The sequence below is a fragment of the Pan troglodytes genome, chromosome 4, assembly GCF_028858775.2.
Source record: "Pan troglodytes isolate AG18354 chromosome 4, NHGRI_mPanTro3-v2.0_pri, whole genome shotgun sequence".
Classification (NCBI taxonomy): Eukaryota; Metazoa; Chordata; class Mammalia; order Primates; family Hominidae; genus Pan; species Pan troglodytes.
In genome coordinates this window covers 121,918,787-121,933,412 of record NC_072402.2, presented here as the reverse complement: position 1 = coordinate 121,933,412, position 14,626 = coordinate 121,918,787, and the positions used below count along the sequence as shown (strand labels likewise).

At 32.7% G+C, this 14,626-nt stretch overlaps 1 protein-coding gene and 1 long non-coding RNA gene across 2 annotated transcripts in view; both read left to right on the top strand.

Annotated features, from left to right (window-relative positions):
- LOC134810102 (uncharacterized) overlaps positions 1–14,626 on the top strand; it is a 378,845-nt gene that overhangs the window by 333,724 nt on the left and 30,495 nt on the right. The gene's annotated exons all lie outside the window — the stretch shown is intronic.
- On the top strand, positions 3,262–8,406 carry LOC129144174 (putative uncharacterized protein FLJ38264; the record flags this gene model as incomplete). The annotated part of the gene is made up of 3 exons (XM_063811021.1): positions 3,262–3,294; positions 5,452–5,478; positions 8,160–8,406. Coding segments are annotated over 3 exons (189 nt in total), but the record flags the coding sequence as incomplete, so codon positions are not given.

Sequence of the window (14,626 nt, the reverse complement as noted above, 5' to 3'; positions counted from 1 at the left end):
GGTCAGATTCTCAGGTATAGAGGATCAATAATCTACACAGTATCTTAGCATCTTTATAAATTTCTGTGCCAACAACATAGTAACAAAGAGCAGCTCTTTTCATTCTTAATTCATTGTATGAAGAATTGAACAGGTGGAGACTTTTCAAGTGGTTAGAAGATTGCAACTGAAGTTTGGGAAAGTGTAAATCACATGGGAAACGTGTTCAGTGTTTTAAGGTTCCATCAGATTCTCAATTGCGGGGTACAATTTACAAAATAGTACCTCGAGCCTTTAAGAACTTAAATATTTATTTGATCATTGTCAGAGTATTTTTTTTTAAATCATTATTGCTGAAGGCAATGGAATCACAAATATAAAGAAGCATCATTGTCAACTACTGCTCCTTTGCTCTATAGGTGAAATACTCTTTGAGCTCTGCTCATTTGTGGATTAAAGATTTGGTGGACTACCCTGGAGAATTAATGTTTTTAATTGAAGCCTAAAAAGCCTGCTAGGTCTGTCTCTCAGATCATAATAATTTTTCTCAATAAAATGAAGTTATTTATCTACTTTTCATTTAGAAGACAATTGAACTTTTTTTCAAAATGGTTCTAGTTCTTTTATAAAAATTAATTGATGGCATTCATTGAAGTCTAACTTCTGAATTTTTAATTTTGGAACTAATTTTATGTGCTTTGGAGAACATAGTTTCCTCTTTATTGAGAAATGTAATATAATTTCATTTATCATTAGAGCTCTGAGGGATGTCCTTAAAATAATGTTATCCTTTATTAAGCTTTCCCCTAAAAGTTATTTGAATTTTGATTATTTTAGATAAGAACTTGTCACTTTATTTAGGAAAACTTTGTAGTCCGTTTTGGTGATTACACATAGGAAAAAATGAAATACACTGAAATACACTGAAGGAGAAAGTAGTAAGTCTGATCATGTGACTTTGTGTAAGAGAACTTTAGGGATGGAAAGGGGTTGATCCTTTTCTTCCCCATCATAAGGGGTCATGACTGACACCCTTAAAACAAAAGACAGGTTAACAAGAAAAAGGGATAATACATTTATTTCACACACATGTGCACAGGAATTATACAAAATGTAAAAACTCAAAAAAAAGGGCCAGATGGTTGATGCTTAAATACCATTTCTATTGAGGAGAGAAGAGATGTGGGGATATAGAAATAAATTATTTTCAGGGGAAATGAATAAGCCCAAATAAACAATAGCCTAGGACCAACTTTCTCTGAGCTCTAGAGGAGGTTGTGTAGGGAAAGGTGAGGGGCAGAACTTCACTATGAACAATGGTTGTCCTATGCAAATAAAGCCCAATCAAGTAATCTCTCAGAATTGCCTTTGAGGGATAAATGATGACCTGTAGTAAAAGTTCTTCTGCCAGACCTTTTAAAGTGTCAGACTTTCATCTCCTGTTCTTATGAGTTACCCTTCCTGAATCTGGATGAGAGCTGGGGGGAGGTGCTTAGAAAAAGCCTATTTGCATCTGCTGTTTACTTCATTTCACTAATGTAGATTTCCTCTACAGATGCAAATCTTTTCCACAAAAGACAGCTTTTCAGGGCTATTCTTGTGTATGCAGCTTTTCTGAAAAGCTGTCTCCAAATATGCAAAAGAAACACATTTTGGGGTGAAATATTCTGATTTCCTTCAAAAGGAAGAAGTGGTATGATGGATATGGTACCCTCAGATATGAGACCTTGTATAATGCACCTAATGTTTCTGATTCTCAATTATGAATAATAATATTGCTGAAGGGCTGCTGTGAGGATTAAGGTAAAAACAGGTAACATGGCTACCATAGTGTCCAGAAAAAATACTAAGTGTATTATATGACTAAAACAAATGATTTTCAAGTATGACATAGATAATGCCAAAAACTTCCACAAAGTTTCAAAACTTTCTTTGCCAAGACTTGTGTGATTTTGTGATCTAGATATAAGTAACAGAAAAAAGATCAAAGAAAATGAGATGCTTTTTCAAGTTATCTAGTATAATAATATGCTTATTAAAGCTACTATGAGGAGGAAGTTGAAAAAGATCAATAATATTCCAATTAGTATTTATATTTCATCTAATGTAAAATCCTAGAATTGAAAGACTAAAACTGGCATCAGGAAATAATTTATTATTAATAATTTGGGAATATTCAAAGAGGAGACATACTTACTTTATTCTTTCCTGAAGGATCCTGAAGAAATTTGGTCTTATTTAAATGAACACATATTATTATATTAAAATAAAATATGTTCAATTTCTTTGAACTTTCTTTTTTTCTATATTTTGAGGTTCTACCAAATAAAATCCTAAAAATAGTTTAATCAGGAAGAGCATGAAAAATAACCTAAAAATGATCTCTAATTCCAGTACCTGTAGAACTACTTTTAACATTTTATGTATGTCTCAGGGCTGGTTTCCTAGAAGCCCAACCTACAACAGGGAATCAGACACACATGATTAATTGAGGGAATGCTCTTGGGGCAGGAGAAGTGATAGGATATGGCAGGGGAAGGAGCTGTGAAAGCTTGTGAAATTGGCTGAGGTCTCATGCTTCTGGTCTCATGGGAAATTCAGAGCACAGTTGGCACTACAGAGTTAGTTGAGGCATGAGGCCAGGCATTTGTACTCTCTGTCATTGATGGCAAGATGCCTCCTGGGACAGGGCATTCTAACTCTGAGCAAGGCAGTTCCTTTTTAGCCAAGGACAATTCTTCAGAGAAAGGTGGCAGTGGTGAGCCTCAGCAGGCAAAACTCATAGCAGCAGTCAGAGTGTGGGTGCACTGGTCCAGTAAAAGTGATATAGAAGGGGCACTTACAGCATTCAAGACACTTTCCTTCAGAGATTCTCTCTCTCTCTCTCCATAAATATATACTATAGATATGGATATATACTATATATGTATATATAATATATATACATATATGTATTATGTATATGGTATATAGTATATAATATATACATATATGTATTATGTATATGGTATATAATATATACTATATACATATATTAATTATGTATATATGTATATAGTATATACTATATACATATATGTATTATGTATATATGTATATAGTATATAATCTATACACATATATGTATTATGTATATATGTATATAGTATATAATATATACATATATGTATTATGTATATATGGATATCTTGTATATAATATATACATATATGTAGTATGTATATATTATATATAATATATACATATATGTATATATGTATATAATATATAATCATATACATATATACATATATATGTATTATATATAATATATATGTATATTATATATGTATATAATATATACATAATACATATATGTATTATGTATATATTATATAATATATACATAATACATATATGTATTATGTATATATGTATATAATATATACATAATACATATATGTATTATGTATATATGTATATACATATATACATATATATTTCTTATTTTTCTACATAGATACAATTACACAATGTATTATTTTTAATTGTTTTTTAAAACTTTAACAATATATGATGAACAAGTTTCCATGTTAACAAATAAATTTCTAGAGAGATGCATATTACATTGTAAGTATAGATATATCTCATTTATCACTAGACTATTTCTAGACCTTTCTAAGTATTTTTTGAATGGAAGAATATATCCCTATTTAAGTATTTGTTGTCTCCAAAGATATAGGCATTAAATTATTATTTTATCTTTGATAAATTTTTATATGTTACATTTATGTGCCTCCTCATCCCCCATATGAATAGTTCCTACATTGCTCTTTCTAAAGCAACTTTTTTTCCAGCTAGTTTCTATTTCACAGTCTTGGTGAAGATTACAAAACATACTAATAATGTCTTTGTATTGCTTGCTGATGTTTGAATCCAAGAAAAACTTACTTATTTCTGCCTAAATTATGAAGAAAATTAAATTACTCCTGATACGGAGAACTTGGACAAAGAAATTTTCACTTGTAAAATGGATTTCCTTAGAGAAAACACTTTTTTCATTTTTTACACGTTTTGAAAAAAATTTTAAGTTTTACCTTTTTGTCCAACAACTTCCAAATATTATCCAAAATGGATAACTCTGTGCCCCAGAAATATTGTGTCTGAAGTCATAAAAATAGTCGAGTGGTATATATTTAAAGGTTATCAAATTTTTCTTTGATTTCTATATTCCTCATGTTTAACTACATAATATACTTTTAGATAATTTTATGTAAACTTTGAAAAGATTCTTACCTTCTGTGCATCTTAATTTGATTTCTATTATACATGATTAGCCAAAATTTATTGAGCATCTTTATTTAAATCACTGGACCAGAAGTTGTAGGAAACAGAAAACTACTCATAGTCCCTGAACTCAGGGAGCTTAAAACCTAGGTGTGGGGAAAGTGTCTAAGACGTGACTTGGCTTATTCTGAAAGTATTCAGTTATATGCATTCACAAAGAGATGGTTTGAAATTGGAACTTATATTTAAAAGGAAAGCTGAGCATAAAGATTTGGAAATTTTGTAGGGTGGCCATATGGTAAAAAAGCAAAACCCATATTTTGGGGAGGAATTCAAGCCGGCTGCAGAAATTTGCACAAGGAGGAGCTGAATCTTAGTAGTCAAGACGATGGGGGAAATGTCTCCAGGGCATTTCAGAGACCTTCACAGCAGCTCCTCCTATCACAGGCCTGGAGGCCTAGGAGGGAAAAATGGCTTTGTGGGCTGGGCAGTTTCCCCTGTGCTCTCTCTCCTGCTACCTTGTGAAGAAGGTGCCTGCTTCCCCTTTGCCTTCCACCATGATTTTAAGTTTCCTGAGGCCTCCCCAGACATGCAAAACTGTGAGTCAATTCAATCTCTTTTCTTTATAAATTACCAAGTCTCAGGTAGTGTTTTTAGAGCAGTGTGAGAACAGACTAATACACCTGCTTTGTGGACAAAAAAGTGGAGCGCAGCAGTGCTCAGGCTCCTTGGATGGTGAGCACTTTGGGAGTGTCCAGTGGATGGCACCTGAATGAATATATCACTCTTCCTGTGGTCAGGTTGGCTGTGAGTTGGTGATATGGGATCCCCGGTGAACTTCATGGAAGTGTCAATGAGTGGGAGAACAGAGAACACAATACTCTTTATGAGCTCCCCAAACTCCATTCCCACTCATTCTCCTAGAACCAGCTGGCTTAGATTTTGAGGTGGCTTCATTAGTATATGAGCAATGGAATGGCGAAATTTGAGCACTATTAATAAATAACTTTATTTGAACCATAGATTAGTGACTCCTAGAAAAATTCAGGCTATATCAAAATTCTTGTGTGTGTATGTGTATATACACACAACTATATATATATATATACACACACAAATACACACAAGTATTTTGATATGTGTATATATACACACATATATAATTATATTTAATTTAAATTATATATATTTTCTATATAAAATTAGACATATAATTACATATGTGTATGTATACATATTTAAGTTCTAACTTTGGAATTTTTTGTCTATATGCATATCAATATATACATACACACATTTGTGTATTCATCTACACATATAAATGTATTCTGAAGAGATATTCTTACATCTTATTATAGGCTTAAAGAAAAAATACATAAAAACAAAATATTATTGAACATAAAGATTACCTCATTATAAAAGATGCATTTCCCCAATAAAATCTCCTATATGTGCTAATATATTAAGAAATATTTTTGTATACTCATTTATAATCTTATATACTCATTTCTCAAATATTCTTGAAAACACATTCCTAGTATTTAGTATAATTTAAAAAATATTGTCATACTGATATAATGTTGTCTAGCAAAAAGGTTATGCATCGGCAGTTGCCACTGAAATAAGCTGTCATCAGCACATTTCCTTATGAAATAATATAAATTAAAAATAGGATATTCTCTTAGCTAAAGGACAGCTCATCAGCTTGTCAATTTTCTATAATAATATACACTTCACAATATGGTGCTAACAACACACAGGTAGCATTTCATTCATTTACTATAGGGTCAAAATGGAGATTAGATATATTGCACTCAAAGAAAAGATGCCAATTAAGGGTATTCTCTCCACAGTCTATGGTACCATACAATAATGTGATCTGTATCCTTGTTATCCAATATTAGATACTAGCATTCCACCACATTTATTTTTCTCTCTCTTTCTCCTTTGCATTATTAACTCTGGCATATTGTCGTAACTACTACAAGACTTGGCAATGAGATTGCCAAACCAGGAAGTGCGTGGACACAGAGCCTAAGCAGACCCATAGGGATAGATATGAAAGCAGACAGGAAGCTTCATAATATATTGGGTAAATATGTTGGAGCCTGTCACAGTGAAGTTTCAATCTTTACCACTGGTTAGCTGTCTGAATTTATGTAAATCATTAACTTTTTCAAGGCTCAATTTCCTTTCATTAAAATGGAGATATTAATTTGATCTCTTTGGGAGAGTGTGAGGACTAAATGAGATAATGTTTGTAAAGAGTTTGGCCTAGAGCCTAGTACGCAATAGGAGGAGCCTAATAATTGCTAGCTCTATCCATGTGCCTCATATTTAAAATGTCATTCCATTGACTTCTGGCTTCCATCATTTCTATTGAGAAGTCAGCTCTCAGTCTTATTGTTGCTTCTCTGAATTCTTGTCTTTCAATAGTTCAACTAGATGTACCTAGTTGTGTTTTTCTTCATATTTATCCTGCTGGCATTTCATTGTGTTAAGTCAACATGTAGCTTGAAGTCTGTCATCTGCTCTGAAAAATTCTCAGCTATTATCTTTTTTAAAACAGGATTTAGTCCATTCTCTTTCTCTTTCTACTCTAGAACTCCAATTATACCTATGCTAGACTTTATCACTGAGTCTAGTCCCACTTATGCCTCTTTCCATATTTTTATTCGCTTTTTTACTGTATGTATTAGTCTGACTAAACCTCTCTTCAGCTATATATAATTTGCTGATAAATTCCTATGCTACCCTCTTTTATTGTGCAACATTCTATGATGAAAACAGTCAAACACAGAACTGTTGAAAAAATTTTATATTAAGTACCCATATATCTATCTACCAAATAGATTCTACCATTAATATTATATTATACTTAATGTTATCTTATCTCTCTGTCAATTTAACAATCATCTTACTTTTCGATGTATTTCCAATTAAATTGCAGATATCAGTGCACTTTCCTTAAATACTTTAGAATGCATATCATTAATTAGAATTCTGTATTTGTTTACAGATTTTATTTCTTTTGAGGTAGAATTTATCCACAATGAATTGCATAAATCTTAAACCTTTATTTCCTGAGTGTTGATAAATGCAATCACTTGTATAAACACATATTTTTGGGGGGATACAATTCAACTTATAAGACATAGAACCCATAAGATATAGGAGATTTTTATCATCATCCAGAAAGTTTTCTCATCCTCTTTTCCAGTCAATCCCAGTGTCTACACCAATGAGCAAGCACTGGTCTGAATGTTTTTTTTTTCACCATAGATGAGTTTTGCCTGTTCTAGACTTCCTATAAAGTGTATTATTTTATGTAAGAATTTTTTACTCAACATAACACTTTTGAAATTCATTTGTGCTGTTAAATGCATAAATAATTATATTAGTTTCATAGGATGGCTGTAAATTAAGTATCAAAAACTGGATGGCTTAAAACAATAGAAGTTTGCTACTTCTGGAGGCTAGAAGTCTGAAATCAAGGTATTGGCAAGGTCATGCTCTCTCTTACAGTTCTAGAACAGAGTCCTTCCTTGACTCGTCTAGATTCTGGTGTTTGCCAGCCACCCTTGCCATTCCTTGGCCTGTAGATGCATTACTTCAGCCACATGACTGTCTTCTCCTTGTGTATTTACATCATCTTTCCTCCGTATGTTTATCTCTGTGCCCAAATTTCCCCATTTTATAAGATTATCAATCATATAGATTAGGACCCATCCTAATGACCTCTTTTTTTTTTTTTTTTTTTTTTGAGATAGAGTCTCGCTTTGTTGCCCAGGCTGGAGTGCAATGGCACAATTTCAGCTCACTGCAAACTCCACCTCCTGAGCTCAAGCAATTCTCCTGCCTCAGTCTCCCAAGTAGCTGGGATTATAGGCATGCACCACTGTGCCCAGCTAATTTTTGTATTTTTAGTAGAGATGGGGTTTCACCATGTTGCCCAGGCTGGTCTTGAACTCCTGACTTCAGGTGATCCACCCGCCTTGGCCTCCCAAAGTGCTGGGATTACAGGTGTGAGCCACCGCATCTGACCCATGACCTCATTTTAACCTCATTTTCCCCTATAATCACCCTATTTCTAAACAAGCTCGCATTCTGTGGTGCTGGAGATAGAACTTTAAAGTATCTTCTTGGGAGGACACAATTCAAACTAAAAGGACAGTTCATTCTCTTTTATTGCTGAGTAGTATTATACTGTATGACTATTTCACAGTTTTGTTTTAATCCATTCTGTTGATGGATAACTGAACTGATTCTAGTTTTGAGCTACTATGAACAAAGCTATTACAAATACACTTGCACAATTTTTTTTTTTTTGGCAATGATATGTTTTTTATTCTCTTGGTTACATACCTAGGCATAGAATCGCTGGATCACGGGAAAGGTACATGTTTAGTTTTATAAGGACCTGTCATATCTTTTTCCTAGGTTGTTGTGCTGTTTCGTATACCTACTAACAATGTGCAAGAGTTTTGATTGTTCCACATTGTCGCTGTCACTTACAACACAGTCATGGTAATAAGTAGTTTTAATTTTAGCTATTCTGGTGGATGATCAGTGACATCTATTGTATTTTTTAATTTTAGATGCTATTTTCTAGTTTTAGAATTTCCATTTTATTCTTTTGATATAAATTTCCATTTTCTGGTTGATTTATCTATCTTATCATCTATTGTCTTTAATATATTAACCATGGGTATTTCAAAGTCTATGTATTAAAACCAATACCTGAATCACATGTGCATCAGGTCCTATTTTTTTTCCTCATTTTTTTCTTGTATTCCTGGTAATTTTTTGTTTAACTTAAATTATGGAAATCATGTACAAAATTTACGGTTTCTAGAAAATGTTACCTTTTTCTAGAGAGGATTTCCTTAGCTTCTGGGAGGCAATTAGCCCAGGCATGGATTACTTTAATCCAAACGGAGACTGAGCTTATTCAATGCCATGTTTCAGTCTTTGTAAAGCTGATCTATTTCCAGTTTAACCGCACTCTTAGACTGTAGCTCTTCTGGAGTTCAGTTGAAGGCTCGAGGTTTTTATTAGAAGCCCATTCTTTCGGTGATCTTTTAATTCCATTTTTTATCTCCCCAGAATTACAAAACTGACAAAAATCATGTTTCGATTCTTAATCTCATAGCAGCTAATTTCTGCTCTGCTCTCTACCTTTCAGCCTACAGTACATACAAATCAGCAAATGCCTCAAGGGGAAAAAAAGACTCAGACTGTTGGGCTCAATTCTTTTAATATTATCCCTGGGAACTTGGCCTCTCTCAGGTCCTGGCTGCCTTAGCATCCTTAAATCTAAATTTGGTCTTCCCAGACCCTTCAGATTGCTAAGTTTCTTTAAAATGCTATTAACCGTTTAAAGCCGAAACAATTATAATGGACTGTGGGGCTTATAATAGATGTTGAATTAAAACATATCACAAGAATACAAAGAATGAAGTGGAGGTTAAATAACATTATAAGGCTATATAGTTCTTGGATTGTTCTTTAAGTAATGTAGTATTATTTGAAATGATGCTGTGATAAGTTAAGAATGCATATTGTGATCTTTAGGGTAAACACTAAACCATACACAAAGACACCCACCTACACACACACACAGAGACACATAAAAAAGTTATAGCCATGTGCTACATAACGGACTGCATATACAACAATGGTTCCAGAAGATTATAATACCATATTTTTACTGTATCATTTCTATGTTTAGATACAGAAATACCACTACTGTGTTCCAATTGCCTACAATATTCAGTACAGTAACATGCTGTACAGATTTGTAGCCTAGGAGCAACAGGCTATATCATATAGCCTAGGTGGGTAGTATTCTATACCATCTAGGTATATGTAAGTAAATTCTATGATGTTTGTGCAAGGATAAAATCATTTAATGATGTGTATCTTTGAACTTGTTCCTGTTATTAAGTGATACATGAATGCATTGCTAAAAAGTCAATGAAGTAGATAAAATTGAATTTTAAAAAACTCTATCATATTTCACCCCAAGATACACTCCTTTGCCATATTTTGAGATGGCTATTCCGAGGTCCTGCAAACAAGAATAGCCCTGAAAAGTTGCCTTTCGTGGGGAGATTTGCATCTGTACAGAAAAATCTACTTTAGTGAAATAAACAGCCAGGCTTTCTCTGAGGCGCTCCCCTTTATTCAGACCTAGGAAAGATTAACTTAACCAGAGGCTTCCCCATCTATTCTTTCTGAAAGCTGCTACCTGTTAGGTTTTATCTACATAACGAGATCATCTTTGCCCCATGCCTTTCTTTTTCTCTCTCCTTGCCATATTCCTAGCCCCTATTTTTCCTGTAACCTCAAGATAGTATAAAAGCAAAATCAATCTAGCCCTTTCTTTTAGTTTTAATATTTTGTATGACTCTCATGCACATGTGAACATGTTAATTTTTGTAATGCCTTTTCTCCTATTAATCTGCCTTTTGTCAGTTGATTTTCAATGAGCTTTCAAAGGAGCCTACAGCAGTGTTAAACTGAACTGAGCAAAGCCATAATTACATTAAATGTAAATGCATTAAGCACTCCATTAGAAAGAAAGAAATTATAAGATAATAAAAAGCAAAACCTATTTACATGTTGCTTATAAGAAACATTCTACAACATCTAAAAACACAAGTTAAATTTAAAAGAGTGGAAAAAATTATTGGGCATATACCTGAAGGAGTATAAATAATTCTACTACAAAGATACATGCACACATATGTTCATTGCAGCACTATTCACAATAGCAAAGGCATGGAATCAACCCAAATGCCCATCAAGGATAGACTGGACAAAGAAAATGTGGTACACCATGGAATACTACACAGCCACGAAAAGGAATGAGATCATGTCCTTTGTAGGGACATGCATGGAGGTAGAAGTCATTATCCTCATCAAACTAACACAGGAACAGAAAACCACTGTATGTTCTCACTTATAAATGGGAGCTGAACAACAAGAACACATGGACACAGGGAGGGGAACAACACACACTGGTGCCTGTCAGGGGGCTGGGGAGAGGGAGAGCATCAGGATAAACAGCTAATGCATGCAAGTCTTAATACCTAGGTGATGGGTTGATAGGTGCAGCAAACAATCATGGGACACTTTTACTTATGTAACAAACCTGCACGTCCTGTACATGTATCCCAGAACTTAAAATAAAATAAGAGTGGGAAAAGATGTATCACACAAGTACTAAGCGTAAGAAAGTTGGTGTCTATCTTATGACAAAGGAATGCCATTTCTAGGTATTCAGCTGAGAGAAAAAAATATGTCCATAGAAAGATGTATATGAGACTTTATTCATGATAGCAAAATTTAAAGACAATACAAAGGTCTAACAATCAGAAAATTGATAAAAAAGTGTTATGTATTTGTACAATTGAATACTACTTAACAATAAAAAAGAATAAAAGTCTTGACTTACTCAACAATATGGACAAACCTCAAAAATATTATTTGTTTGAAGGAAGCTAGATGCTAAAGAATACCTGGGTATGATTTCATTTTACATGTGTTCCAATAATAGGTAAATCTATTCCATGCCAATAGAAATCAGAAACTTCTTACCTTTGGGAGAAGGTAAACTAACTGGAAAAGGGGCATGAGGAAAATTTTTAGGTTGATGAAAATGTTCTATATCTTATTTGGGTGGTTGTTAGGTGGAGATATATAATTATAAAATCATTAAGCAAAACACTTAAGATATGTGTATTTTATTTTATGTGAATTATAGCTCAATAAAAATTTAGAGTGAAGTATCAGTTTAAAACAAATATGGAATAAGACATTACTCAATCATATTTATTTGTTTGTTTTATTTATGACAGAAGACAATATATACAACTTGTTAAAGAGAAAAAAAAAACTATTCCAAAGGTTGAGTTGTTTTTTTTGCCATCTTATTTTAATGGGTCAACTAGTAACATATGTAACTGAATATGAGATTGAAACCGTTGAAAAGTTTAGTAGATCAATAAATTCCTTCTTCCAGTGATGGTGGTTCTAACAGAACTCTTAATGGTAGATCCAGTGTACATCTCATATGTCCAAAATATTGTATAAACCTGTGTAGGAAGGGTTTGTGTTTAAAGAGCTCAGTGTTTGTGCTGTGAGGAGTATATCAAAATTACATAAAACATTAAATAAAAGAGCTATTTACTCAGACTAAAATAACATGCATTCACAATTGTTTTATAACTTGTGCTGAAAAAATGTTTAGAGATTTCTGGGAACCAAAAGAATCTTAATACTATATTATAAATATTTTCAAAGATTTAAGGTAAAGATGGATATAATATATGAACAAATAGCGGTTCACAGTAGAGAAATGAGAACTATAAAAATTCAAATAGAAATTTGAGAAGATGGAAAATTTACTGGAGGTTATAACAACAGATTGGACAGTCAGAAAAAAAAATAACTGTACTTGCAGATAAGTCAACAGAAACAAACCAACCAAAGCACAGAGTGAAAAAAGAGATTGGAAAAATTAAAAATAACCATATCTATCTTTTGATTGTGTGGCAATATCAAAACATCGAACATACATGGAACTGGAATTGCAGAAAAGGGAGAGAAAAGAATTGGCATTAGCAAAAATATTTGAAGAAAGCATGCTCAAATGTTTTCCAAATTGAAAAAATCTTAATAAGCTTAATTACTTATTGAAGATAAAAGCTTAGTATGACTTGCAATGTGATCTTTTCTTATCCAGCAAACTGATTTGCCATTGGGAGTTACAATTTTTAAACAGCTTTACTGAGATATAATTGACAAAATCAACTACATATGAAATGTACAATTTGATACACTTTGACTTATCAATAAGCCCCCCACTTTTTCTTATGCCCATTTATAATTTCTCTCTCGGATCTTCCTGGTCTCCAGACACCTAGCCATCTGAGTTCCATCACTGAAGATTTGTTTTCATTTCTAGAATTTTGTTTTCATTTCTAGAAAATTTCATTTTCTAGAATTGTATGTAAATTGAATAATATGGTAGGTACTTCTTTTTTGCTTGATTGCTTTCACTCATCATAAGGTTCATCGATGTTGTTGTGCCTATTAATAGTTCATTTCTTTTTATTGTTAAGTAATCTAATTGCTTATAGCCAATTACTAGAACAGATAAAACGAAGCTATGGTGATAGAAATCCGGAAAGTGATTACCTCTGCAGGAGGGGTGAGGAAATTGATTGTAAAGAGCCATGAAGGAAATTTCTTTGGTATGGGTGCTTCTTATATGGGTGCACACATTTGTTGCAACCCACTGAACTGTAAACTTAAGATGTGTGCTTTTCACTGTGAATAATTTATACCTTGATAAAAATAAAAGAAAAGGCAGGGTATGAAAAAAAATCACCAGATGTGGTTTTAGTTCACCTAATTGCCAAAATACTTGTTGATATTTTCATGTGCTTGAGTCAGTGATTTATTTTTCATATATCTGGTTACTCTGAGTACCATCTTTGACATAACTTTAAAGCATTTCCCTATTATTTAACTCTTTTGTGAGGGCAAATTTATGAAAAGTTTACTGTAGGACAAGCTTTCTCAAAACATTCCAACTAAATCAATCATTACTGCCTCCAAGTTATCTTTATAAAAGTAAAATCTATGCCCCAAACTGAGTACACCTATGATATTGCCCAATATATCATGTATTAAAATGGAGTAATGGAGTTGTTAATGATAATGTTTCATTTGTATATATAATTTTTCCTCTATCAATAAAATATAATATGTACCCTACATACTAGATAGAATTAAATTTTATCATAAAAACCAAGAAAAATTATTCACATGAACTTATAGCTCAAATAATTTCAATAAAATAACATTTTTATTGAATGACAAATGATTAAAGTCTAGGTATTAACTTATTTGTTCAAACATTTATTGACTACCTATAACATTTCTGATTTATATGCTTTTCCACTTCTAAATATCTTTGGTATTTTCATAACATAATGAAACACATAAGCTACATTACATTATAAATGGGAGCTTATATAGAAAAGTGGTTACATTTTTTGGTGTGTTTTGGTATACACAATGCAATATGAAGCTATGTATAATTAAGCCATACTCAATACTGAAGCATTATTGAATATTCAATATTACACTTAATATTTACCTCTATATAACCTAACTAGAGGGCGCTGGGGTCAGAGCCCACTGGCACATGAACCACCACTTGTAACATTCTTTTCACAGTATGTTCAGTCTTCCATTTTGTTTCAGTACCATTCATTATAGCACAGCAAAAATGTACAATTTGGTGTCTGAGTGTCTTTGAAAAATAATTATTCAGACAAACAAATGTAGTATTACTGGTTTGGGTTTG